The sequence below is a fragment of the Genypterus blacodes genome, unplaced genomic scaffold (assembly GCF_046128005.1).
Source record: "Genypterus blacodes isolate CSIRO-AG114 ecotype Tasmania unplaced genomic scaffold, CSIRO-AGI_Gbla_v1 ptg000118l_1, whole genome shotgun sequence".
In the NCBI taxonomy this organism is placed as follows: Eukaryota; Metazoa; Chordata; class Actinopteri; order Ophidiiformes; family Ophidiidae; genus Genypterus; species Genypterus blacodes.
Genome location: NW_027466921.1, coordinates 529,131 through 555,536, shown reverse-complemented (window position 1 = coordinate 555,536; position 26,406 = coordinate 529,131). Strand labels below are relative to the sequence as shown.

Here is a 26,406-nt window from a genome sequence, read left to right as displayed (position 1 = left end):
ATGTCTGCACTTCGAAAGAAATTTGGGGACGATTATCAGGTAGTTACCACCTCATCAAGCGGGTCTGGATTCAACCAGCCTGCCCCGGAGAAAAAGAGGAAGAGGCAACGGTTCGTGGACAAGAACGGGCGATGTAACGTCCAGCATGGAAACCTGGGCGGTGAAACCAGCAGATACCTCTCAGACTTATTCACAACACTCGTAGATCTGAAATGGCGTTGGAATCTATTTATCTTCATCCTGACCTACACGGTGGCGTGGCTCTTCATGGCCTCCATGTGGTGGGTCATCGCGTACATCAGAGGAGACCTGGACAGAGTCCACAACGACAAGTACACTCCATGTGTGGCCAACGTCTATAACTTTCCCTCAGCCTTCCTCTTCTTCATAGAGACCGAGGCCACTATAGGATACGGCTACAGATACATCACAGACAAATGTCCCGAGGGGATCATTCTATTTCTTTTCCAATCAATCCTTGGATCGATCGTCGATGCCTTCTTGATCGGCTGTATGTTCATCAAGATGTCTCAGCCTAAGAAGCGGGCAGAGACGCTGATGTTCAGTGAACACGCAGCTATTTCCATGAGAGATGGGAAACTCACTCTCATGTTCAGGGTGGGAAACCTGCGGAACAGCCATATGGTGTCTGCACAGATCCGCTGCAAATTACTGAAAGTAAGTATCGATCACTATTTAGGATTATTGCCTGTAGGTCAATGAGCACCAGTCGATAATCAGGACACACGACACAAATTCTTAACTCCATCTGCTGCTGCTATCATCATCTCCATGTTTATTTTTGAAGATGATACAGTGCAGTTGATCCAAATGATGCGTTTACTGACCAGATACTGTATCTGCCTGCACTGAAGGCCTCAGCCAGTTACATCTAACACAGAAAACTGCACCTATTCATGTCCTGTGAGTGAGTTTGGTTCATACAGCTGCTGAATTCTTGAGTGACTAAGGAGTTTGTGTGCCAGTGTGTTACAACTTAGTCCCTCAGGAGAACAGACCAACAATCCTGCTGTCTCACTTCAAAATCTGGAGTAATCTGAAAGAAACCCCTCTGATATTACTGAGAATCCCTCAATTTTCCTTTTAGATCATTTGTAGCAATGCAGAAGCCGTAAAGATTAAAAGTGTGATCACTTAGTCACGGGCACGCACGCACACACACACACACACACACACACACACACACACTAACTGCAGGCGGATGATTGGAGGTGTTTCTATTCTCCATTTCTACAGCAGATCTCAATATGACAGATTAATCCTCCAATATCGAAAATGAATTTAGCTGTCAAGAAAAATAGAGTTAGGCAGGTCGGTATTTTTTTCCCTGCACATAAGCTCCTTAAAGCTGTAATGATTACACTCACAGAAGTATTGATCGATCTGATTGCTCGCAAAATGACAATAGCTGCCACAAAGGCTCACTTGATGGCTGTAGTTAACCCGTCTGATGCCTTTCCCCATTAACCATCTGTGTCTCTCTGTCTCTCTCTGTGTCTCTGTCTCTCTCTGTGTCCCTGCCTCTCTGTGTGTCCCTGCCTGTCTCTATGTCCCTGCCTGTCTCTGTGTCTCTGCCTCTCTCTATGTACGCTTCCATAGTCTCGCCAGACGCCTGAAGGCGAGTTTCTTCCACTGGATCAGCTGGAGCTGGACGTGGGCTTCAGTACCGGGGCGGACCAGCTATTTCTCGTCTCACCGCTCACGATTTGCCATGTGATTGACACCAAAAGCCCCTTCTACGAACTCTCCCAGAGGTCCATGCAAACAGAGCAATTTGAAATTGTAGTCATACTAGAAGGAATAGTGGAGACCACAGGTGAGTGAGCACAAACACACACCTCCACTGGCCTGTCACGCTGTCACACTGTCACACTGTCACACTGTCACGCTGCATCTACTGGCTGATTGCAGGCGATAATGCCAGTAGCTGAACATTATCTTTAGCTTGTTGACTTAAAGAAAGAGACACTGTAGGGTCTTCTTTTAAAAAGGATCTGATGAGTGTATGGAGCCGATCGGAGGCTCTTATACGTGTTTACAGCTCACAGCCAAATGGAGTTACTAGGCAGTAGTCGAGTGGGTAGAGCTTCCGCTTAAGAACCGTAGGGTTGCCGGTTTGAGTCCCTGCCGAGGTGCCCCTGAGCAAGGCACCGAACCCTCAATTCCTCCCCCCTCTGCGAAGGGTGGTAATATGATGTAATGTAATTCGCTTTGGATAAAAGCGTCTGCCAAAATGATCGTAATGTAATGCATTTTATCGATTCTTATTTCTCTTGCAAATATGCCTCATATCATAGTTGGTAGATTTGCATGTCGAAATCCCCGATTATTGATTTTCAGGTTTCAGACATTAATTGAAACATTTCTAACCTGATCCATAAAAAGCTTTTCTGGGGTTGAGAGACATCCTGAAAAGATGCTTTTAGGTTTTTTAAAAATCACAGGTGAGTGCCCATTTCTCCACCCAGTAGAACCCCAGGAGGTCGGTTAGGTGATATTCTTTATAAGCTCCATTTCAGTATAAACAGGGAGGAATCCATTAAACTGTGCCCTGCAGCATTAAGCTCATGGCTCCAATCCTCTGAGGGGGCAATAATTTGCTCTGCAGTCCCTTTGGAAATAGGGAACTCTATTTCCCACCAGATGAGAAATACCCTGAGTAAAACTCTCTACTGTGGTCATTCTGCATTCAAAGGCTTATTTGACACAGGGGGTGTAGTGTGTGAGAGCCGCTTCAGGTGATGGAACCGAGAGGAGAGCAGTTAGAAGGGGTCGGTTCAGAGGAAACATCATGCGGGAACGTGACAGGATGCTGACACCGCAGACGGCTCTCAGCAAAGACATTAACGGGCTCGTACGTAGTTTGGACACACATTTATGGCAAATGGAGTAGACTATCACAGAGCGAGGACATATGGGACACACGAGTCTCCAGTTAATGACACGCAGCCTCTTTCTCTCTTTCTGTATCACTGAGTTTATGGGCGAGACTCGGCGTAGTCGCCAAACAGCAGCATGTGTTCAACACGTCCATCAAAAGTTACTGTGCCATGCTGCCAGTCTGCCACCGCCTCTCTTTCTTTCTTTCTTTCTTTCTTTCGTTCGTTCTTTCTTTCTTTCTTTCTTTCTTTCTTTCTTTCTTTCTTTCTTTCTTTCTTTCTTTCTTTCTTTCTTTCGTTGTCAAGTACAAAACAGTAGACATCTGCTGTAAAAATGACTTTAATGAGAATAATTCTTGTTTACTGTAATATTTGGAAATATTTGTAACATATAGAAATATATTTAACCCTAACCCTAACCCTATAAATAAAATAGTTTGTTAGCTTAATCAATGTTGAATAATTGTAGTATATATTTAAAATATTGTTTATTCCAGGTAATGAAAATCAAAAACTGTATTTTGCTCAAAATCTTGTATATTTTCTTATTGTTTTTAGATTTTAATACTCCATCCCTTTGATTGATATTACCTGGAATTCACATGATCACATGATCAAACTAAAACTAAAAACAGACGTATGTGTGTTTTTTCAGGTTAACACTTCCGATCAATGTGGCATCACATGATATTTATAATATGTTACTAACACAGAGATATGTGCCAGTATCACATGGTTATTTATAATCCTCTCTATCTGTGTTGTGTTCGACTTGTTTGGCTCCATATTTGGAATCATTATTCTTCTGTTTTCACCTTGGCGCGATCCGCTGTTGTGATTATGTGAAGTTGGTGGGAAGGCTGATGTAGAAACAATCTACGGTTAAAAATTGATGTACAGTGAAAGTCAAAATCCTCAGACGCTTTCATTTCTGGCCAATGTAACTCTGTTTCCATGGCAACATCTCCTTGAGTATTCAGGATTGCAGCACTGCACCTAAACTTAGGTTTTTTATTTCTATGGTATAGGAATCATAACGCAATTTCAGTAACAAACTAGCAAACACATCTGTAAGACGGCAAACACAAGATGAAATTAGAATGTTGACAACATCCAAGTGTATTACGGATAATCACTTATAAACAGAACAGGTGATACAGCAGGGAAAGAATCAGATGAATATATTTATGAGGCTGCGTGTTTACTTGTGAAGAAGCCGCCTCGATTCCCCAGGTCTGTTTTATTAATATGTGGAAAAATCTCTGCCTGGTACTCCAAAGTCCAAACAATGTCCACTGCAGATAAAAGCACAGCAGCTCTCCGCTACTCTGACGTCTCTGGGTACAACACAACATTACAGTCTGCGTGAGATAGAAACCTGCTTTTGCTGAGGAGGATCAGTGTAGCTGAGGAGGCTCTTGTTGGAGGCCTGAGCTGTTTGTTCCTCTGTGATTCGGAGCTCACCGTCCTGAGACGTGCAGGATACGTAGATGCAGAGCTTTTATTTCTGTTGTAATTGCTGGGTTGTGGTTGTTTGGTATCACGCTGCAGGAAGATGCTCGGGTGGTGATGCTGAGGATAAACCGTCTCATCACCTCCCAGCGTACTGAACCGCCTCTTTGCCCTCACACGAGCCGTGTTATGGTAGAAGACAAGTCAGGCCTCTTTAGTAACAGGTTATGGATGAGTTAACAGCTATAATATGGATACTCTCTGCCACAGGACTGATCAATACAGAGAACATGAACCATGTCAAGTAGCTTCAGTGACTGCAGCCTATATATATTGAGCCAGCGCGTCTATAGCGTGTGTGTGAGTGCTTTAGTGTTGTTATAATGCCTGTAATCAGTAGATCTCGACGCAAAAACACCTAATTCAATTCATTTTGCAATTAGACATAAACTGAAAGCACCACAGATTCTCCGATACTGGAGATGAATGTGACGCTGCTTGGATCCACCAGCCCGAATGATGCTGGATTTGTGGGGTCAGAGCCAACATCACATTATGACAGTGTGATTAGTGTTTTGGTCACAAGTTTGCAGAGTCTAAAGACTGTCTGTCTGTGATGATGACGATGATTTGTTCTGAATCATATGCTGTGATATCTTGACTCTACTGTAAACTAGCAATCATTCAGGAATGGAATCAGGAATCAGCCAACCGAAAGTCAAGTCTGCATACTATTTGGATAAAACTGATTGGTATTTGTGGAATTGTAGCTGACGATGACATAAATTTGACTCAGCTGATACACAACTATTAATACATCAGAAAGGTAGAGCCGTATCCTATAGACAGCACTCATTAACATTTATATATACCATAGTTAGTTAAGTCACTTAATGAACACATTGACATCTTGCAGTTAAATGTGTTCTGGTTAAAGATAATGTACATTTCTGATACATGGGTGTGGTCCCGCTCGTGCAGGGATCAGATCTCAGTCACGAGGCATCGGGTGTAAACACAATCCGCACTGCTGGGACCGATTCATGAGATAAAACACACATGTTGAAAATGCTTCCACTGTCTCTTCCTCCGCTCGCTGTCTCTAATAACGTTGATTTGACTCTGGATTTGCACCTGGAACATGGACAGCAACAGCTCACACACAGAAGCGGTATTTGTTGGCTTAAAGATGGATGACGCTCGTCCATGGGGCTAAGAGGAAACAGGTTTAACCGCCAAACTTCTGAGATTAGATCACAACAACAGGATGAATACAGAGAACAAGATTGTGTTTTTAATTCAAGTTGGGGCGTTGGGTGTTTTTGTCTAGATAATCCAAAATTTGCAACAGAATGCAATCAAACAATGACTTTAATGTGTTTTCGTACATTTCGTATATGGAAAATAAATGTGGCTGACATTAACCAGCATAGGGACTGATGTTTAGTAAAGAGATCAATCAGTTAAGGAATTAAAATCTATACGTCGTGCACAGTGTGAGATATTCAGTTATTCTGCAAAGTGTCTTTTTTATTAACTTGTTGGATATGAAAAGATGATTCAGGAGTATTAACTGTATCCTCAGCACTAACCTTTTTATTGTTTACTCCGGTGTAGATGCGTGGGGTTTGATCATTGCTCTTGTAGGAACATCTCGTGCAATGTTGCAAAGTCATTGACGGGAGAGTCTCAGCAAAAAAGTGTCTTCATGTATATATGTAGGATTTACACACACGTCACAGGAAACACGGTTGCCATAGTGTCTATCTGGACGCTTGCATTTGTATGTAAACTCTCTAAACGATCGATAATCCCCACGTGTGTAAATGTGCGTCGTCCACTGACTGAACGCTGCATATCACTTCATCTCCTGACTACTTTTCAATCCAACTGTGCTAAAGAGATGATAAAACTCACTTCTCCTCCATCAAGTCAGTTTGGATCACTTTCAAAAGCCCAAAGCTCCTTTTACCAAGTGATTCACTGCTATAGAATAAGAAATGGAAGAAATCAAGTAAACCGCTCATTTAAAAGTCAGTGTGGGAGGCAGATGATGGTGCATATAGGCAGGATGTATTGTTTGTCTTTATTGATGTGTTTTTTTATATGCATTGATAAACTACACTGTGTGAGTGGAGAGAGAGCAGCTGTGAGTAATGAAACACCTATGGACAGGATTCAGCAGCTTTTGCGAGTCTCTGTTTGAACTTGTGTAATCAGCCTCAGGGAGTTTGGCTTCAGGGAGACGATGCGGTGAAGAGCCGGATCTGAACAACAGTTTCATAAAAAAATAAAGAATTAATAAAGCTCAGCAATCTTTTACTTCCGTTATCGTCCATTTAATTCCATTATCCGTCGTTTGTTTGTTAGCAGGAATACTTAAATATTGATGATCTGATTTTGAGCTTTGATGCTGATGCAGATCCAAAGCAAATCCAGGAATTTTTTAAATTACTTCAAAAGTAATACATCAATGCCTTTGGAAATAAATCAGGCATATTTGTTTGATTGATTACCAACAGTGAATACAATTGATTATCTATTTCTCCAACCATAACTTTTACTCTATATTAAAAGAACAAGGCATACTGCAGGCTTGTTCGGCTTTGGTGGAGGTATGAACCCTAATGAGCAACTTTCTGGAGTTGTGTTACACTAGTATTGTTTCTTGAGGTTATATTCAGCAAATATAAATACAATAAGTACTTTAAGGATAACAAATAGTTTGATGGAGACTCTGCCTAATGCCAGACAGCATAATGAATTGAAAACATCTATTGCCTCAAATGAACAGAGCAGCCGGTGTCGTGGTCCGATCCATGTTTTATAATTAGCAGCATCAATTAAAATGAAAATGAAGAGCTTTGTATTGGGTTGGAGGTCCAATGCCTTCAGGCGTGTGGTTCAGAGGCTGCGGCCCTGGAGAAGTGAGGCCACCTGAAGTCAGCAGCTGTAAGACTCACGCAAACATTGGCACAATGCGCGCCGACTGTAGGGAAACCTCTGGAGATACGCAACCATAATTCATTCTGAGTGATTACACAGAGAGCTTGTCCTCTCTGCCTCGGACCTGCGGTCAAAGGGTTAATGTGGGTTCAGCGGGGAAGTAAACCTGCAGATCAGCAGAGAGCGAGACTCTCCAATTAAATCTAATATGCTCAGGGTGAGGACACAGGAGACGAAAGGCCGTCCCCGCTGAGCCCGACCTGTGTAGCAGAGACCATAAGCCATCGCTATGAAAGCTCATAGTCATCATGTTCAAATGGATTTCATGTATTTGGTCCATTTGACTCTATTAACAGCACATTTTCCAGGTACCTGCCTTGAATATTTGATTGCATCCAACATGGCCTCTGCTGGCAGCGTCACTAAGGGATGAAGGGAAACATAAAGGATGGATCAGAGCACAATGGCATCAGGATTCCTACTGCTAATTTCTTTTATTCATTTTTTTATTTATCGCGTTGACAAAAAACAACAACTTAGTATAGTCATAAACAGAAAGCCGAATGTTGCACATATTAGTTTTGGCCATAAAGGAAATAGGATCTGCTGTGAAATAACTACAAGCTTGGCAGTAAAATACGTCTCACTGGCTACTGGACACACTACATGAACAGCAATACACACACGCCCACAGTAAACGCTGCCCCTGTGAAACATTATCATGCTAATTCTTTGGTTACCTTCACTGTAAAGGCAGTATTTTCATCCATGTTGATATGTTTGTGTGTTCTTAGGACAACTTTCAAAGGTATATATCAATGTTTAGGAAACCCAGTGGGCAGGTTAGGGAATATTTCTTCCTTTAATATTGAGATAGGACGTTTCTATACACCTAAACTGTGATTTCATCCTGTAATTCCCAGAAAACACTAGCGTACATATGCAGAATCATGCAAAATATAACATTTTCCTCTTTGGGATCATTCAATTTCGGACCAAATTCCTGCTTGTATGCTTACACAGAGGTTGAAGAGACTTTTAATTACAAAACAACCAGGATAGGCTGAAACTGGTGGCTTTAGGCGTATGTTTAATGTACGGCGCTGGTCAGTTTGAGCTCTGGGTGGTTGGTTTGCTTTATGGATCAGATTGTCTGCCATGTTTGGAGGCTTTGGATGGAAAACGTCCACCAGCTGGAGGCACTTGGTGTTCTGTTGGCAAAGTTAGTACAAAGCTGGATGAATAAAGCCTCGTGACGACGATTGAAAAGTTCACAGAGAGGATTTATCGCGGGGCTGATGCGTCCATTTGCACCGTCAATATGTTCTTGACACTGTGTGGACGCCTCATTTATTGATAACTACCCTCCGACTCTGCTTTGTGCTTTGGACACGGCAGCTTGGTGTGTGTGGTGTGTGTTTTATACGTATACAGCAAAAACCCTGAATGAAGGTTAGACATTTCAGACTAAATGAACACTCTAAATAAAACTCTTCTGCTAACACATTGATGAGCCTCACCTCTCATCACTTCTGTATATCTGTATATCATAATTGCACCGGGGTTGAACTCTACATAACAGGCATGGCAACGAACCAACGATGACATTGTGGATTCATTATCCCTTTTAGATGAACCGCGTTGGCCTCCCATGTGGAAACAAGGTAATTGTATCTTCAGGGATTTGTCAAGTCCCTGTTGGATGGCAATAAATCACCGGTAGAGGAGGTGAGGTGGCAGACCTGGGATGAACTCATTCAGTGACCAAAGCACCCGAAATACTCGAGCCGATGACGCCGCCGCCGTCTTTACGGCAGGAGCAACGAGAGATTATTGATTCCAAATGATTTCCTGCGTCGCCGAAGATGCGTTTACTCAGCGCTCTGACAACTTCACGACGCCTGTCACAATGTGCGGCCGGGGCCCACACCGGTGCGATGCGTAACACGGCTGAAACTGACAGAATATCCAGGCTCCAGTTGTTAAGAGGCTTTCCCTTATGATGTGCCTGGTATTGATTTGGAGAGCCATGCCCGTCCCTGAAGTGCAGGCGGATCAATCGGAGGCCTAAACATAGAGCCACGTGACGGTTTTGTTCCGAGGCGTCGTCTCCGCGGCCCGACCCTCCTCTGGGGTATCGCTCTCTCTCCCTGTCACTCAGACATGCTTGAGTTTACAAGGATAATTTGCCGGAGCTGAAGTGGCAAACAGGAAAACAACAGGGACATTTTCCTCGTTAGTGAGGCGCACACTAAAGTGAGGAGCCAGACGGCCACGCACAATTATAATAATACACAACGGACAGTAGCGGCACACACCAAAACTAAATAAGCCCCCTGTTTTGGGTCGTACCAAACATACCGATCGCTTCAAGTTTGACTCAGGTTACATCACAGTAAACATCACGGCAGAACCCACGAGTTAAAGTCCGCGCAGGAACAAAGCGTTGGCTGATTATAAACATCAACAGATTACGAAGCGGTAACACAGATCGTTACAGCGTTCAGGCCTCAGCTGTCTCCTCCCTCCGTCCCTTTGTCCGTTCCTTTGCCAGGATCAATCAGACACGACACATCTTATGTAATTTCTTGTCATTTGTGCCCTTCATAACTGCACAGAGACACAACAACCCCCTGCGTGACCGTCTCACGGCTCATACTGGTTGCACCGGTGTAAAGAGAATCCTCGGATAGTCGTTTTTGCCGAGCTGCTTCCCTTTACAGCTGCATGCAGCACAGTGATGTGTGCCTCCCCAGCTGGGTTAATGGCCCGCAGCCATATGTTCCTCCAGTCCGCCCGACGCCCCACCTTGTGTGGAGAAGGTTGGCAGCTCCTGCTCCTCATCCCTTCTCTTCCTTCCTTTTTCCAACAACCTCCACACTCGAGCATTTGCCTCAGCATCCTGGCTCTCCACGCGCGCACACACCCCTCCCCCACAGCAGCACGCTTCCCCTGCCTTTTCCCTTCTGTGAGCCCCCCTCCCCTCTGTTCTCTCTGTGCTCCTCGCTCAGTGCTGTACGGGAGGAATAAACACAGAGGCTGGAAGCCACCTTACTAATGGATTGAATACCAAAACAGTATCTGACACTGTTTTCCATCTTCCAAAAGTCAAACCATTAAAAAAGAAAAAAACAGGTCACTGAATGCTTCTGGATTTTTCCACACTTGATCACTTGATGGTGGTCACCATAGAAACAGATAATGAGACAAGACTTGTAGCCTCAATGGAAATGTCCTGATCAAAATGAGACTTTGTCATTGTATTGCAGATACTGTTGTCTGTTCTGCCGAGCGTTTTATTGAAAGGAACCTCAGCCAGTTGCGAAAGAAGCGAAACTGCTCATCTTCCAAATTGATCTTTCCTCTCTTCAGTCAGCTTGGGAACGCTGCCCAGCATACGTTTCCCTCCTCTTCTTCAGCTCTCTACCCTCTGCTAGTCATCTCGTTCAGCCTCGCTGCTTAATACCGCTCGTCACATCATAGATCCTAAAAGTAGACAAAGGGGAATTCTCTTCTCAGTGGTTTTTCAAAATGAGGAACAGAGTAATTGTCTGGCATTAACTGCTGTTCCTCACCATTTAGCTATGCAAAAAAGCGTTTGTTCGATCGGCTCGGCCGTCGCAGGTGCCTAACAATGGCGGCGGCGCTCGGACAAAACTATGGATCCGGGATGGTGTCGTGTATCGATGTTCTCTGTAGTCACCATCCAGATTCTCAGGCTTGTTTTTGCTCGCATTTTTACCTCATACATAACACTTGAGCTCTTTTTCCACAGCCTTGATAGACTGTCAGGGGACTCTGCTGACAGCACTGCATGGAGTGTGTGCGTGCGTGTGTGCGTTTGAGTGACTTAGTGAAAGATAGAGAGGCAGAAAAGGAGACAGAGGGATAGAGAGAGTGAGAGTGAGAGTGAGAGAGAGAGAGAGGGGGAGATGGGGGGTGGGGGTGGGGGGGGAGGGCAGAGTGAGGGTAGGGAGGTTATTTGTGAATTTGTCACAAAATAGGAGGTTGCAAAGAACTCATCAACACCCACCTTCCTTTCAGTAACTGGCATTGTGAGAGTTCATCTAGAGAAGTCATTTGAATAAACCTTCATTTTCACATCGCCATCAATTTTGAGTGTTATTTGCTTGGTGCCTGTGGGTTGTTGAATCATATAATAGCTCCGATTTTTGCATTTTTTATAAAGCCAGATTCAAACTCCAGCCTAGATTGACTGACAGCGCCGCAATAAATAGATCTATACACTCCGGTCTGATCGGTCCGATCTGAGGCACGTCAGCGGCGGGGGATATGAGTGAAGCGTGGATGTGATGTGCAGACGTCTAAAAGCTCTTATTGGAGCGTCCGCTTGTTCCTCAATCCTCTCCTGACCCGGACATTGATCCGGTCTGTGGTCTGATGAATGGCTGCAGCCGGCGATGAACGTTGTAGCTCAACCGTGCGAGCATGTGCGATACGCAGGCGAATCAAAGAATAGACGACAGAATGTGGTGCAGGTGTTCATATTAAGGTTTAAAGAGAGGAGAAGATGTAAGTGAGGGAAACATGGAAATGACTTAGTACAAGCTTCTTCATCTTCTTCCCCTTCTTCTTTTCGAGCCACCTAAGAAGTCTGTGACTGCCACTCCACTTTCCTCGGCTACTATCAAGAACCGTTGGCGCGCTGCCTCAGAGTTTACAGTGCTATTCTATTCCAGCCACCAAAGAACCCATTTTATCTTGGCTGTCACTCCGCTGACTCTGCTGCTGCCGCTGCTTCACTTTGTAAGGCCACAGAAGCAGCCGGCTTTGTTCTACCAAGGGAGAGTGCATTCATTTGGAGTCTCATACTGAGACGGCGGCGTTCGGGATCTTTGAATCTAAGTTCATTCAAGATACGATTTGCTGCCTCATAGCTTTATCGCAGCCCCATAATGGGAACAGTTCTGCGCAGTATACTGTATGCATACTACAGACAGCAGAGTTTCCATCCACAACATTTAACAGTGACATTGTGAATCTAAGAGATTTCAAAATGGAGGAATGTTGAAGATGTCCCGTTTTTCCTGATTAGCGTTATCTGCTACCTTTTAATGAGACGCGACTCTTATGATGTGTCAGTTTCTTCTGATTTGTGGAATCAGCAGAGGCTTATTCTAATGCCGCTCATGCTGTCATATGGATAATGCGCACAGGAGTGACAGGAGTAAACTGCTTGGTGAACTTCGGCAAACCAGACACTTCAAAGGGGATTTCACACTTGGAACATTTTGTGTGGGACTCAGATACACTGTGACGTGCAGCCTGTAAAGGCACAGATATGAAGAATAAAAATGGATCATACTTACAAGCTGCAGCACGTATACTCCCAATATGATAATATTTGTATTTGGTACAAGTAGGTTTACTGATTTATTGGGCAAACATTGAGCTTCTATGAAACATGAAGTCATTAAAGGCCTCTGCTGCAAGGATGCCAGGTTGAGCTGGAAAGTAGTAAAGACAAAATCCTCCAGGGATCTTTGCCAATCAATATTAGCAAATGATAGCTCACAAATATCGGCAGGGATGACGGCGGTGAAAACTTATAGCCACGGATGAGAAACTACAAGGTACAGCATGTAAACAGAGGACTTACATTACAGCTTTGTGCTTCTTTATACGCATATTATCATCACTAGACTCAGCCAGATACATTCCAGAGGTGAATAGTTTGTGGTTTCAGAATCTGCAGGTTTGGGATTTTGTATCTTCCTTTTTGAGAAGAGCACAATCAATGTTTAAACATATAATATACAATTTACATTACATTTAAACATGCAATCCTCATACTGATTTGTACGCATAGAAACCACCACAATGGGAGATGCATTTTGTTTTTTAGCAGGTAGGAATATGACTCGTTGTTAGAAACAAACTCCCCGAGGGTATGATGTAATGCTATGCTGCTGTATCTCTGCTCAGGTCATTTACATTTTAATACTGCATACATTATGTAAGGAAGATATTATATATATAGCATATGTAAGTTGTATGCATCAATAATTCCAAACCCTGATTTGTATTCATACACACACCAATCACCTCAGATCCAATCAAGTCACAATTCTTAATCATGAGTACTTTTATTTTTGATACATAGTGACATTTTACCATTTGTAATTTTACTTCATTAATGGGATTTGACTACTTCTTCTGCCAACTAAGTGGGAGCATTTGATTGATTATTTAGCAACACACAGAGCAGATAATGAATGAAACGGAGCTCTCGGAGGTTGAAGGCTGCTTACATAAGAGAATAGCGCAGTCAAAGCAAATGTGCCGACTTCAGAAAGACTCAGATCACAGGCTGGGGTGGAAATGTTGCTAATTCATTGTCTGTACAAATATTTCATGTGTCGTAGTGCGAGCGAGGAACATTAGATGAGACGGCTCTAAACTGCGACAGCGTGTGATATACATCGTTTGCTGCATTTGGGGGTTGTATTGGTAAAACAAAGCAGGGAGCTAATGATAAACGCTGCATGCGAGTCAAAGAGTCTCCCCATTGTTTAGCACTTTATTCAGCTGGGCCACTCTAATAAGGAATTGAAACGTATTGATTTGGAATGTATACCAAGACCCAGAGGGGACAGATCATTATTTCCCGAAAATAGGTGCAAAATGAAATCTGACTGGTGTCACGCCGAATGAAGAATTGCTCCTCCAACAATTCCCACGAAACCAAATCCCAGTTGTGAGCGAATCTGCACATACTTGTAGAAGATGATTGCAGATGTGGCTTTATTATGCTGCCTTTTTTTCCCCTCCCCAGAATATGTAAATGGGTTTTTAATTTTACCGTTTTTTTTCTTCTAACACTGTGAGCTTGCGGTTATGTGATATGTTGACTGATCAGCTTGTTTGAGTCTTTATGGAATGACTATCAAGTGTGAAGGCCTCGCTGAATAAATTCAGGCCACGCACACGCGCACATTTCCTTTACAAGTGATGTTGAAATGCCTTTTTTTGTTCCTCACGCTTAATTAATTTTTTTATACTAAGAAAAAACAACAACGTAATCTTCTTTAAGTGTGACTAACCAGTGTCCTTCACAGTAGAAATGAGTGTGGAAAACTCTGAAACGTAAAACCCTTTACACAGTATAGTTGAGCATGTAGACGCATTCTACAATAGGTCATTTTAACACTATGACTTGTTTTGCTGGGGGATGTTGTAACCGTAAAAAAAGCAGAATTGCAGGTAATTTTTATAGATCCACATTAAGATGCTTCACATAATGTAGCACTGCTGCTGTTCTATCCAAGGGGAATGAATACGAGTTCATTCAACCCATGAATCCCCCGAGCCCTCAGGCGTTTTAAGGTGTATTCTCGCTTAAAATGACAAAACCCCAAACAAATGAAGAATAACTACACAATCACGAGGCCAATATGCACGGATATGACCTCGCTGGAAAGCCAACAATCTTCGGAATCCATCTTAAATGAAACTAGCCTTACAAATATGACTGTGAAATTACTCTGATCTAGAACAGATGGGAAAAGGTATTCTTTTGTCTTTTGTCTCAGGTGAAAAATAACAATGAAATTGCTCAGAGTTCATCTACTTCTGCAAATTCGAATTTTATATTACTAATTTCAAGTCAAATCTGTGGTCAAATCTACAAAAAACGTAAAAATGAAACCAGATTCAAATGCATTCCTCCTCCAGGGTTCCTCGACATCACTCACTCAACTACTCTCCTCACAGGATAAATAATAGAATAGTCTGAACAAAACAGAGAATAAAACACCCTAAACACGCTAAAAGCAGCCGGGGCGTCATGTGAGTCAAATGAGTGGCATCATTTATGCATGGCCCTAACGTCACATGGAACACCTCTACAGAAAGGTCAGGACCAATAGGAACAGCCGATTTGTATCACGAGACATGAAAAGAATTGATATTCCTGTAAGATGGTTTACAGTTGCCGTATAGCCAGAGGAAAGGATCTTCGCACGACACACTTAAGCTGTCCCTAGGGCAAGCAGAGGGAATGACAAATACACAAACATTAAAAAGCGACTACAGAGTAAAGAAGCCATATAAGAGTTTGTTATGACATAATGACACAGAAACGTAAAATTCTGCTATACTGACTGAAAACTGTGACACTCCATGCTGGAATTCCAACAAGAAGTGAACGTCTTACTTTGACTAAGTGGATTTGTTTAAATCCAGACGCTTTCATGCCTAAATTGTTTACATGTAGGTGTGAAATGGCGGAATTGGGTCATTTTACTACAACGCCTGACTTGTTTGTTTAAGTCTAAACAGCGCAGTCACAACCAAAACAACTGTGCTGTCCTGTAGAAGGAGGTGGTCTTGGTCCAGCCACAGACACGGACTTGTGTTGATCATATTAAATAAACTCCACCTTTGATTATCAAAAGCAAATCAAACGTCTTGGAGAGGCCTCCATCATTTCCGTGCACACTGAATGTGTCTGTGCTGTGGATAAAGCAGCAGTCTGTGGGTGGTATCACGATCAAACCCACCCCCCCACTTGCTGCACCTCATTCCTGCCCCCCCACAGCTCCTCCCACCTGGAAAAATGACTCATGAGCGACAGTTGAAGTGCTTATGCCCCTAGTGGTGAATGGTGGTGTTTGTTTGGCTCTATGGTGTCTTCCAAATTAGATTTATATATATTTAGTTATCTACAAAGTTATCACTACGTCTCTGAAATAACATAATAAAATTAATTGGTATTTTAAACTATATGCTCAAGTATAAGTAGTACATTTTTAAATCTGAAATTCCAGAAATGTGCTGTAGGTGAGTAAGCGTGAGCTACAGCAGCAGTACAAGTTCCCTCTGAGCTCTGTGCAGCTGAGATACGCTCAAATAAAACTCAAATGAGATTAATTAAATTAATGAATATGAAGTTAATATTTAATTCCCACTTGTCACTCGACATAGGTCGGCTCGCCACAGCCACAATCTTAATTATCTGTGCACACTGCTTCTATTAATCAATTAATGTGGCATAATATTCTGTGTCTGAAAGCTCAAATTCTGTGGAAGCACTTCACATAGCACTTTGCATAGATTAGTCACCTTTCAAGCCACATAAATAATGCATTCAGTCTTTATATAGTGAAGCGGTTGTATTGGCGTACATGGGGAACATCCAGTGTTGACTGTGCAACCTTATTGGTGTTGAACTTTCCACTGTCTCCATATAATGAGCGTAGCTGTGGGTGCCCTGCTGTGATTGTACATGTTTCCATTGCAGCCAGTGCACAGCAGGGCGGGGATGCACTCTGACCTGTGTTAGCTTTATTGCAAACCGACTGGCCTGAGATGTGACGAGTGAAGTAGAGAGAGATGACCATTGTAAAATGTTGGGGACGTTCTAACGTAAACAGTTTCCTACTCGTGTAACTTGAGAACGTTACTGTTGTCACGTCCACCACAAACACAGCGGCCTCCTGTTCTCTGATCTGCTGTGACGTTGGACATGTGAGGTTTGTTGCTGCGTGTTGTCTCTGTTAATGCAAATTGAATACAGCTGATTCATATTCATAGCTTTCCACAGCTAAACCACTGGAAGGCTGTTGTTAAGCAACACGCTCCTATCTCCTTGTACTAGTACAGTTAGTAAATATTTTGAGTGGTGAACTATTACAGAACTCATTCTTAGTAATTAATAGTAGGAAAACTTGTGCGTCACAAATCACAACCATTACAAATCTGTCAGACGGCACCTGCCTCTACCATAGAAAGAGACACAATCCTCTACCTTTTTTTTTACCTTTTAATAGTGTTTTAAATGATTTCTCTCATTTTGATAGTGTAATCTTGTAGTAAGTAAGTTTGTGTTGAATATTGACATTTATAGAAATGCATCCAATCTATACGTCCTTTTGCTGTAAAAGCTTTGTTTTCAAATAGTCTTTTACATGACGATGTCAACATGAAACACATTTTCCTTTACACACCCAGCCAGTGTGTGAAGCTAGTGTGCGAGGCTAGTTAGTGTGCGAGGTTAGTGTGTTAGTGTTTGGCCAGGATCCATGTTTCACAGTTAGTGGATGTTATTGTCTCAGACCCCGACGCATCTGGCCAACAAGAAAAGAACTGTTCAGAAATGGAGCTGTTTTCACGCAATTTACTCAGCAGTGCTACAGCGAGGGGTGGCACAAGTGGATTAATCACAATGTTTACACGCACTCAATATTCTGATTGTCTGTACTGTGATTAAGGCAAAAAATGCGATTAAACGTTTCCAAAACAGAGCCATAAATGAAAACAACAGGCGCTACAGGATGTAGCCGCGCAAAGCTGACACTGGTGTAAACATTAAGACGATGCACGAGTGATGGATGACACGGGAAGAGAACATTGCTCTGTGTTCTATTAGAGATGACGTGTGTGATATGAGCTCCGGCCCGGTTTGATGAGAAGTCGGCGAAATATATGAATCACGGGTTATCTGTCGTAAAAGGTCACGCTTGGACTGACAATAAAATCATTTGGGTCTGGAGCGATGGGCGGACGATGTGACCTTGTGCGCAGCGGAACATCCATTTTGCAGCCATTAGGAGGTTTTTGTTGTGGTTGTTGTGATCTCAGAGGTGCTGCTTTTTCTTTTTCTTTTGTGTTGTCATTCTTACTTTTCCTCCAAACTCAGCAGTATAAACGCTCTATGGCTGTCTTGCCACACACACACACACGCGCACACACACACGCGCACACACAGACGCGCGCGCACACACACACACACACACACACACACACACACACACACACACACACAACCACACACACATTCTTACAGTTTGGTTTCCATAGAAACACTGACTTCCAGGCAGGCATGTCTTTTAGAGTTACATAAGGCATTACCAGGAATACAAAATATACACAAGCACGGTTTGTCTGTATTATTTGGAATAATCCACCGTAAATCTTTATTTTCTGAACGGATTCTTGCTATTTTGTTGTCTTTTTTTTTTTTTTACTTTACGCAGTCATGAGTAAATACATTCTCCTGGTGAATGTAAGTGTGAGTGAGAGGTAAGGCATGCAGGTGTAGTTCATTAGCACTGCTGCCTCCGTTACCCTACATGCGTGTGAGTGCTGGTGTTGCACAGCGCCGCGTCGTCAGCGAGCCAGCAGTGCATATATGATGATGTACCGCTCTTAAGTGCGCATTAACGAAGCCAATCTACCCCACTATCGTAGTTGTGTTTTTTTTCCCCCTAAAACAGCGGACAGTTTGCACCACTGAGACTTCTATTTTGAGGCAGTCGGAGGCTGATTGGTTGCAGGGGGGAGGGGCGAGGGGGGTATTCAGGGATTCAGCCCCAGGCCAGCAGGGTGCATTGATTTCTACAGAGACAAGAGGTCTAACCGTTACTCCTACACCATCGACAGGAACACTAGAGCTTTATTAATAGATGTAACATGAAGCTATTTTGTGTCTTTTGTATTACTGTACCAACCTTTTGTGCCAGAGGAGCAATTTCTCCGTCGGTATTTGAAAGCCTCTTCTTATCATGTACCAGCTAAGTTACCATTAAGTCTGAGTTCTCAAGTGTCTCAACAAAGCACAGAACACAGAGATCTGATGGTGCGGCGATTTAAAAAGTTGTAAGAAAAGAGCCGAATCGAATAAAACAAGGAGTTTTCCACTAATGCGGAATGCAAACGCCTGTTGATGCTGGAGCGTTTTGGCCGAAGGCGTTTCTAACAGACTCGCGACGGGCACAGATTTCCTTTCTCACTTCCGCGCAAACGTTCCGGCCCTAACATTCTCATTAGCCTTGCCCACTTTATTCACTGCAGCACATTTCCATATGCCTCAAGCCTCCAGGACTTTGAAGCAATAGTGCAGAAGTAATTCAGTGAACACCCCATCCACACTTGATGCTCTCGCTCTGTGATTACGCGCAGAGTCGTTATCAGTGAATTATTTCATGACCTTGGGTGGAATCGCAGATGCTATTATGACATCTACGCAATCAGCGGCGGCGTCTGTGAATTAGAGCTTCATCTGGGTTTGGACCCAATTGGCACTGTTAGAACAATGTTAAATCAGTTATTAAAATGTGATAATAACATTCTGCCTTCACTAATTTCCTTAATGGGTTTTAACAAGCCTAAACGTGTAGCGTATCCCTGACCAGGCCTCTGTGCTGCAACATGCTTGATACTTACACTGTGGACTCACATGACCAATATAGATAAATATAGACTCTTTCCTGCTCTCCAGTGGTGACGCTGTTAACGATGCAGAGATGATAGGCCTTTGTTGTACGCAGCGTTGTGTGATATAACGCTCTGACAGGTCTGATAGCACCCGCTGACTAATGGTAATGAGTGATCGCTGATAAACATCTCGGAACTTAAAGAAAAACGTTGTAAACCTCATGAGGGAAATGTTTCACTGTGGCTTTAACAAGTGACAAGTACATCATCATTGAACGTCGGGTGTAGAATGATTTTAAAGGCATTAAAGATGTTATTTGTGGAAGTGCTTTTGCTTTAGTATGAAGCACCTTTGTCATTGTTGTTGTTAGGGGAAGCTTCTACTATCTTAAGACATTTGGTTGAGAGGTGAATCCCCAGTAGGCCTCGCCGGCAGTTGTAAGCCTCTCCAGTAAATTGGTTATCTTAATCCACTATCTTTTGCAGGGTCTAGCCAAGGTTAAGCTGTGGACTCAATTGTTTAATAGCAGCAGACTGTGTGAGGGCCTGTACATTAACTTCATGCTTCAATAAGTAAAACAAATAGTAATGTTCTGTCTTAAAGAGAGATATATTGAACACTGAACATTGTGAAAGAGCCAGAACTTGAGAACTTGACGCCTACAGAAATGCATCCATCCAGACAAACTCGTGGGTCCTGAACTGCCCTCTAAGCATCGTTTCTGATTGGTCCTTTACTCTCATAACAGTTTGATGCCATCATGTAACAACATGTGGTTATACACGCCTACATAGTACGAGGCTAACGTGCAAGTGTTTGTGTTGCAGTCTGTGGGTGTTGCCAGCTCAGACCTGATGTCAGTCAGAATAGAGCAGTCTGCCGGGAAGGGGCCTCCAAAACACAGCACTCACGATGCTCTGTTTTCATTCAGTGGGCAAAGCAATGCAAACATTTATATTACAAGATAGACCTTAAATGATAATATGAGGAGAAATATCTGTATATACACTATAAAGCTTGTTGCCCATACCTGTTTTATACATTTTACATCTAAATCAGTGTAGCGAGCATGGATGGAATACATCAGTTAAACAATCAAATGCTATTATAGTTACATTGACTAGTGTACTGTAGAGTTGGAGGCATTTAATGTCTCAGCAAGTGTAGATTAAATGTTGTCTTTAACATCAGGAACAATGTCATTCATGTAAAAACGTTGTGACAGACCCAGTTGTGCATTTAAATCTTTTTCAGGTTATATTGCTGGCATTTACTTATAAACCTCCTGTTTGTAAATCAAAGTTCAAACAAGTACTCTGTAATACTATACTAAGACCTCAGTGAAGCACTTTTGTTTGTAATATTGTTTTGTTTGTGTCCTGAAATGGCGAGAAATGAATACCGTGTTTGTTACTATTATGGAATCGAGCCAAGTGATAGAATATGAATGAACAACATGGTGCCAAGCTATAGAAAGAAACTCGAGGTGTAATGTCTTCAACATTTAATCTCAGAGAATGAGCTTCTTGTAGAGAATGACCTTGAATGAATTTGCCGTTTGAAAATGCATCCAGGTGACGGTGTTTTCTGTTGTCATTTCTGTTTTGACAGGGATGACCTGCCAAGCCAGGACATCGTACACTGAGGACGAGGTTCTGTGGGGACACCGCTTCTTTCCAGTCATCTCCTTGGAGGAGGGCTTCTTCAAGGTGGACTATTCACAGTTCCATGCAACATTTGAGGTACCGACCCCTCCTTACAGTGTGAAGGAACAGGAAGAGGCCCTGCTACTCTCCTCGCCCCTAATGGCTCCGTCCCTGTGCAACAGTGGGGAGAAAAACAACTCCCTGGACTGCCTTGAGAGCCTGGAGGACAATGAGAGCACCACCAAGTTGCCCACCAAGCTCCAGAAGATGTCAGGTCGGGACGGCATTCCCAAGAAGCTCCTGAGGATGAGCTCCACCACCTCAGAGATGACTTACAGCTTCGGAGACCTTCCCATGAAGCTGCAGCGGATCAGCTCTGTTCCCGGCGTGTCCGACGACAAGCACGCCGGTAAGGTGTCCAAGATAAGCACAGAGCCCATCAGTAAGTCTGTGGCGGACTTACCTCCCAAGCTGCAGCGGCTGGCTGGGGGAGGCGGGGGCAGGATGGATGGACACCTCCCCCCCAAACTCAGAAAGATGAACTCTGATCGCTTTACGTAAAGCAGGCCACGTATTTTATCTTATGCCATCCCCTTTTATTGCCCTATCTTCTACTATTCTTAATTTTAATGGACAATATTCTTATATGAAAAGAACTGTAGAATATGAATCTGTGCACATATACCTTATACAACATAGGGTGATGGAACCAAGCACATTTGTCTCTGGATGTAAATGTACATGCTATGATGAAAGACCTGATTTTTTTTAGGGATGATGTACAATTAGCACAATCTGGCATGTAAGAAACACTTAACGCATGTAGAATCAGAATCTCGACGATTTCTGGCATGACATTTATTGATATATTATTTTACAAGAGCGATTTCATTAGTGAATTTTACTGCGAGTGAAAAATTGCACAAAGCCATATGGTTTACGATGTGGAAAACCTTACTTTACATGATTCTGATTTGTAGTGGCAAAAGGCACATACATTTGTTTTTCAGTTACTTGCTTTTGTTGTTTAATGTAAAATTGTGACAATGTTACGTTGATTGCATGCTCCTCTTATTGACTTAGCTATACAAAGGTAATTGACAAAAATGTTTAGCCTTAACTATATTACCTTGTTTCCATTTCCATGTTTGTTCACAGCTGTATTTTTGGTATTTCATACAGTATATAGCTTGTTTTACCATGTTCAATTTTATCATTTTATTAGTTGATAAAATATATGTTGCTGATTGATGCATTTTCCATTTATAAATGCATTATCTCCACCATATTACCCATGAACTTGGAACGATGCTACGCAATTTTCACGTATTTAATAAAGTAACACTTAAGTTGAAAGCTCAATACTTTTACCTGATAAGCACAATATCGATTGTTACTATAAAAAACAACAACATTTATGAGCATTCTGTCACAAATGAACTGCTAAGTGCAGCAGATCAATACTGTGCAGCCACTTTGTTCCATTATTTAGACACAACAATGTAATCTGCAGTAGGTTTGCTTTGTCATACGCCTCATTGCAATTTCAACTTAGGTGTTACTGGTTCCTCATAGATTTTAGAGATGGCCCTATTACATTAAGGGGAAATGTAACTTTTGTCTTAAGAGCCCATATTCTCCCTCCTCTGTGATGAAAGCAATAATGTTATTATAACTATAATCTTTATAGAGCCACAGGGTCCACCACAGCCCCGCATTCATTCTGTTTACTGACTCCATGCCATTAAATCTGGTTGCTCTAAATTCATCAAAGACATTGTATGATACCCAATCTCTTCAGGAATAAAGCATAACAGTTTAACATCTTGATACTTTGACTAAATGTAATGCATGCTTTACCCACTCAAATTACTTCAATATTCCAAATGAACGTACATTGTGTGGTCAAAATGATGAAAAAAAACAACACAATAACAACTAAGCTATGGTGCATTAACTACATCGCTATAGGTCTAATCCCTGCTTCAGGATATGAATATTAATATGCAGTCATTAGTCATAGTCACCTTGAGATAAACGCTTGTCACCGAGAGCAACAACGCCTGTGTGTACCAGTCACTTTGGATTATTATTTCAAAAGCATGATAATGCTTGCTGTACTTTGTACCGGCCCATTCCAACAACAACAATGTATTTTTGGTTTAAACCTGAGACACATTAACACATTAACAAGACACCAATTGTAAGAAACAGAAAAACCTGAGTAACTCCTTCCTTCCGTTTGTCTGAAACTTGAGCCAGAACTTGACAAATGGAACCCATTTTATTTACCAGGGGGCGCTCTATCTACCACAAATACGTCCACGCCACAGTTTGAGAACCATTGAAGTAGACAAAGAGTTGCTGCAACATCTCCAGGCTCCTACAGACTGTGATTACAGCGATCCAACGAGTTCATCGCCGGTCACATCGTGCAACTTTGCTCAGACTGTACAGATTTCATTCTGATTATCTCACAATTGCTTTGTTTCGTCAGCGGCTAGTGTCTGTGGGAGTCTTAACAGTGTCTCATTTGATCGACCTTTCACATTCCCATTGAATCACTCTTGCTATTTTTGTAAGTGTGTTTGACCTTACTGGCACATTGTGCAGGTTGCAAATTGATCCCCTCTCTCTCTAAATCTAGACCAGGCTGGTAACTGTGCCAGATAAAAGCACTCACAGTGACACAGGGCAAATGTCTTTCTTCGGGGTCTTTCATTATGTCGATCACACCTGTGTCACTGCTATTGTGTTCCCCCGTCACAGTACGCACACTGTTGTTGTCAAATAAGCTCTATAAATAATAGTTGTACTTCAAGAGATATCCTGAAGGGTAAATTCAGTATGTGCCATCACTGTAGGCATCCAAGGCAGTTGGATTAATTTTGTTCCTTCCTTATCTTGAGAGAACTCTTTCTTCTGAATTGTTCAAATAAACTTTTAGGATGGCTCATGATATTAGAACTGCTGATGGCAATATCTTCCTCTCAGGTCTTCAAGGCAGAGTGCAAATCCTGTTAGTGCGCCTTACATCAGCGCTCCCTCTGCCAAAGAGCAGCCACCTTTCATCACCACAGAGCTCTTTGCTCTAGAGGTCTTTGTTTTTTCCCTTCAGTCTTGGGAAGAGTGGAGCTCTCCGACAGAGCCATTAATGCATCTTACACAAATAGCATTTCAATACTAAAATAATTGACTCAAGTGTATTTGGGAGATGTGGGAGTATTGTAGTAGGAGGAAAGAAAGCGGTTATTCAGAGTTTAAAGGCTCATTAGCATTTCAGGAAAGAGCTTAATGTTTGAGAGATGTTTTGATATTGCTCATTATCAGGCTTCTTCACAATTAATATCTGACTTCGAAGCAGCCGGTGGCAAGAAAACAGCTGGCGCTACTTGCTGATTACAGTCCAAATGGAATGCAATTGTTGCACTGAAACGAGGGTTCAATGTGGGTTGAATTGTGTTGGAAATGGCTCTGAGGAGTTCGTCCCCATACATGCATTTCACCAAAACACATCAGTCACCCAAGTGGGAAATTTACTTAACTTTGTATTCAGTACCACAGCAGTCTAATACATAAGCAATATACAACACAGCAACTCTCTCCCACTTTCTACTACTTCTGCTATGTCTAGAGATATTGATTCAATTCCTTTTTTATACCTTTCCCCCACTTTTTTGATATTCCTCTAATTTGGACTCTATAACTCCCCATCCTCTTGCGTTTCCTTGTCACTGCTTGTCTGCCTAGTGGGGGGGTGGGAGTTGGGTGTAGACAGATGCTGCCTCCGTGATACGTCAGGCTTGACAAGTCAGGCATCCCCGGGAGGCTCACGCTATCCCCACATCCTGCCTTCATCCATGCAGGCGCCCCAACTGACCAGTAGGAGTTACTGATGCAGTGACGAAGACTACATCCCCTTGCTTCCAACCCAATTGTGTCGGTAAGAAGACACAAGGAAGCTTGAGATACTGAGACTGGGAAGTGAACACGGGTCTTTTTTACAGAAATCTGTGTGTTTTGATGATCGTCGCAGTGATATTTAATACATATTAGATTTATTTCCACATGGAACTGAGAATATTCGATTCAATGAGCTTCTTTGCTGTTTGTTACACATTCATTATCTAATATGTTGGATTGGGTCGGTCGCACCTGCTACTGTGGGGGCGTTTACACACCTTTGATGGTTTGGTTTAATCCAGTTCAATCCGACAAAAGCTCCTCTCTTCCTCTTGGTCCGGTTCAGTTCTGCAGGTCTGAACACCGCAACCAGATTTGGGTGCGGATCGAATTCCAGGTGGTTTTCATCAATTCATCAATTCCAGAATTCCAATCTGGTTCCAAATGTTATGTTGTGATTGTGGTTAATTTTGTTGCTCTCTGAAATTCATGACCAATGATTGGATCAAATACTTTTATTCTTTGTTGATATATTTTGCTTTATTTAGATTTAGATAGAAACCAAGAGTACATTTTGTGAATTAAGTCCCTGATTCCAAAACCTTTAATAATCCCAGACCCTTTAATAATACTAGATGTAAAATCATTACCCATTGATTATCCAGGGTCTTCTACATGTGTTAACCTCTTCATTAAAACACATTTAAAAGAATTTTGTGACATACAGTAAGTGAGGCTGGTGCTGTTTCTGACAGATGCTGCAAAGCAAGACAAATCGTGCATAGAGTTCTGCCTGGCATTTTGGTCGAAAATGACTTAAGAGCATTAGTCAGTGAGGGATGCTTTATGTTCTTGCGGGCTTATGTTTGTGTATTCTCAAATTTATGGGTTTAATATTTCAAAAAGTCAGTCGATACGAGAGGTCAGCCAGCAAAACAGAGTGGCAAAACTTTAAAGCCCCGAATCACAAAACCAGACAGAACTTTATCATTCTAAGGTCACAAAATGTCCTCAAACAAATGACATTTATTTCTTCTGTTTCCCTGCATGCACCATATTGAATGGGAAATATAGCAGATTATACTGTATATGTGTTTCTTCTTGTATTGAAAGTATCCTTATTATTCAGCCATTTACCATATAAACATTACTTAGTTGAACTGAGCTTTGTAGATCACCTCTCTTATGTCAAATGATTACTTCTGAAATCCTCGTCTTTAATGCTTGAATCGTGTTTTTAAGGTGCCCGTAGAGATTTCTAATTCATTTTCATGACTCACCGGCTCTGGGTGTGATTTACCGATGTGCAGGTTGTGTTGTGGCGCTGTTTCCTCTCGCTCGATGCAATCATGACGGCGCACAGACAGTATGTGCCTAATGA

General features: G+C 42.3%; 1 protein-coding gene across 1 annotated transcript; it reads left to right on the top strand.

The window, feature by feature from the left end:
• Window positions 1-22,161, top strand: kcnj3a (potassium inwardly rectifying channel subfamily J member 3a). The gene is made up of 3 exons (XM_076161981.1): window positions 1-678; window positions 1,621-1,837; window positions 21,088-22,161. Exons 1-3 carry the CDS (start codon window positions 1-3, stop codon window positions 21,681-21,683), a joined length of 1,491 nt encoding a protein of 496 aa, XP_076018096.1. The 3' UTR covers window positions 21,684-22,161.
• The last annotated feature ends 4,245 nt before the right edge of the window (window positions 22,162-26,406 follow it).

Bases quoted from the DNA above. Each gene is read 5' to 3' on its own strand.
- kcnj3a (XM_076161981.1), top strand. From the start codon at position 1: ATGTCTGCACTTCGAAAGAAATTTGGGGACGATTATCAGGTAGTTACC. The intron at 679-1,620 runs GTAAGTATCGAT...ACGCTTCCATAG, and splicing joins TCCGCTGCAAATTACTGAAA to TCTCGCCAGACGCCTGAAGG. The intron at 1,838-21,087 runs GTGAGTGAGCAC...CTGTTTTGACAG, and splicing joins AGGAATAGTGGAGACCACAG to GGATGACCTGCCAAGCCAGG.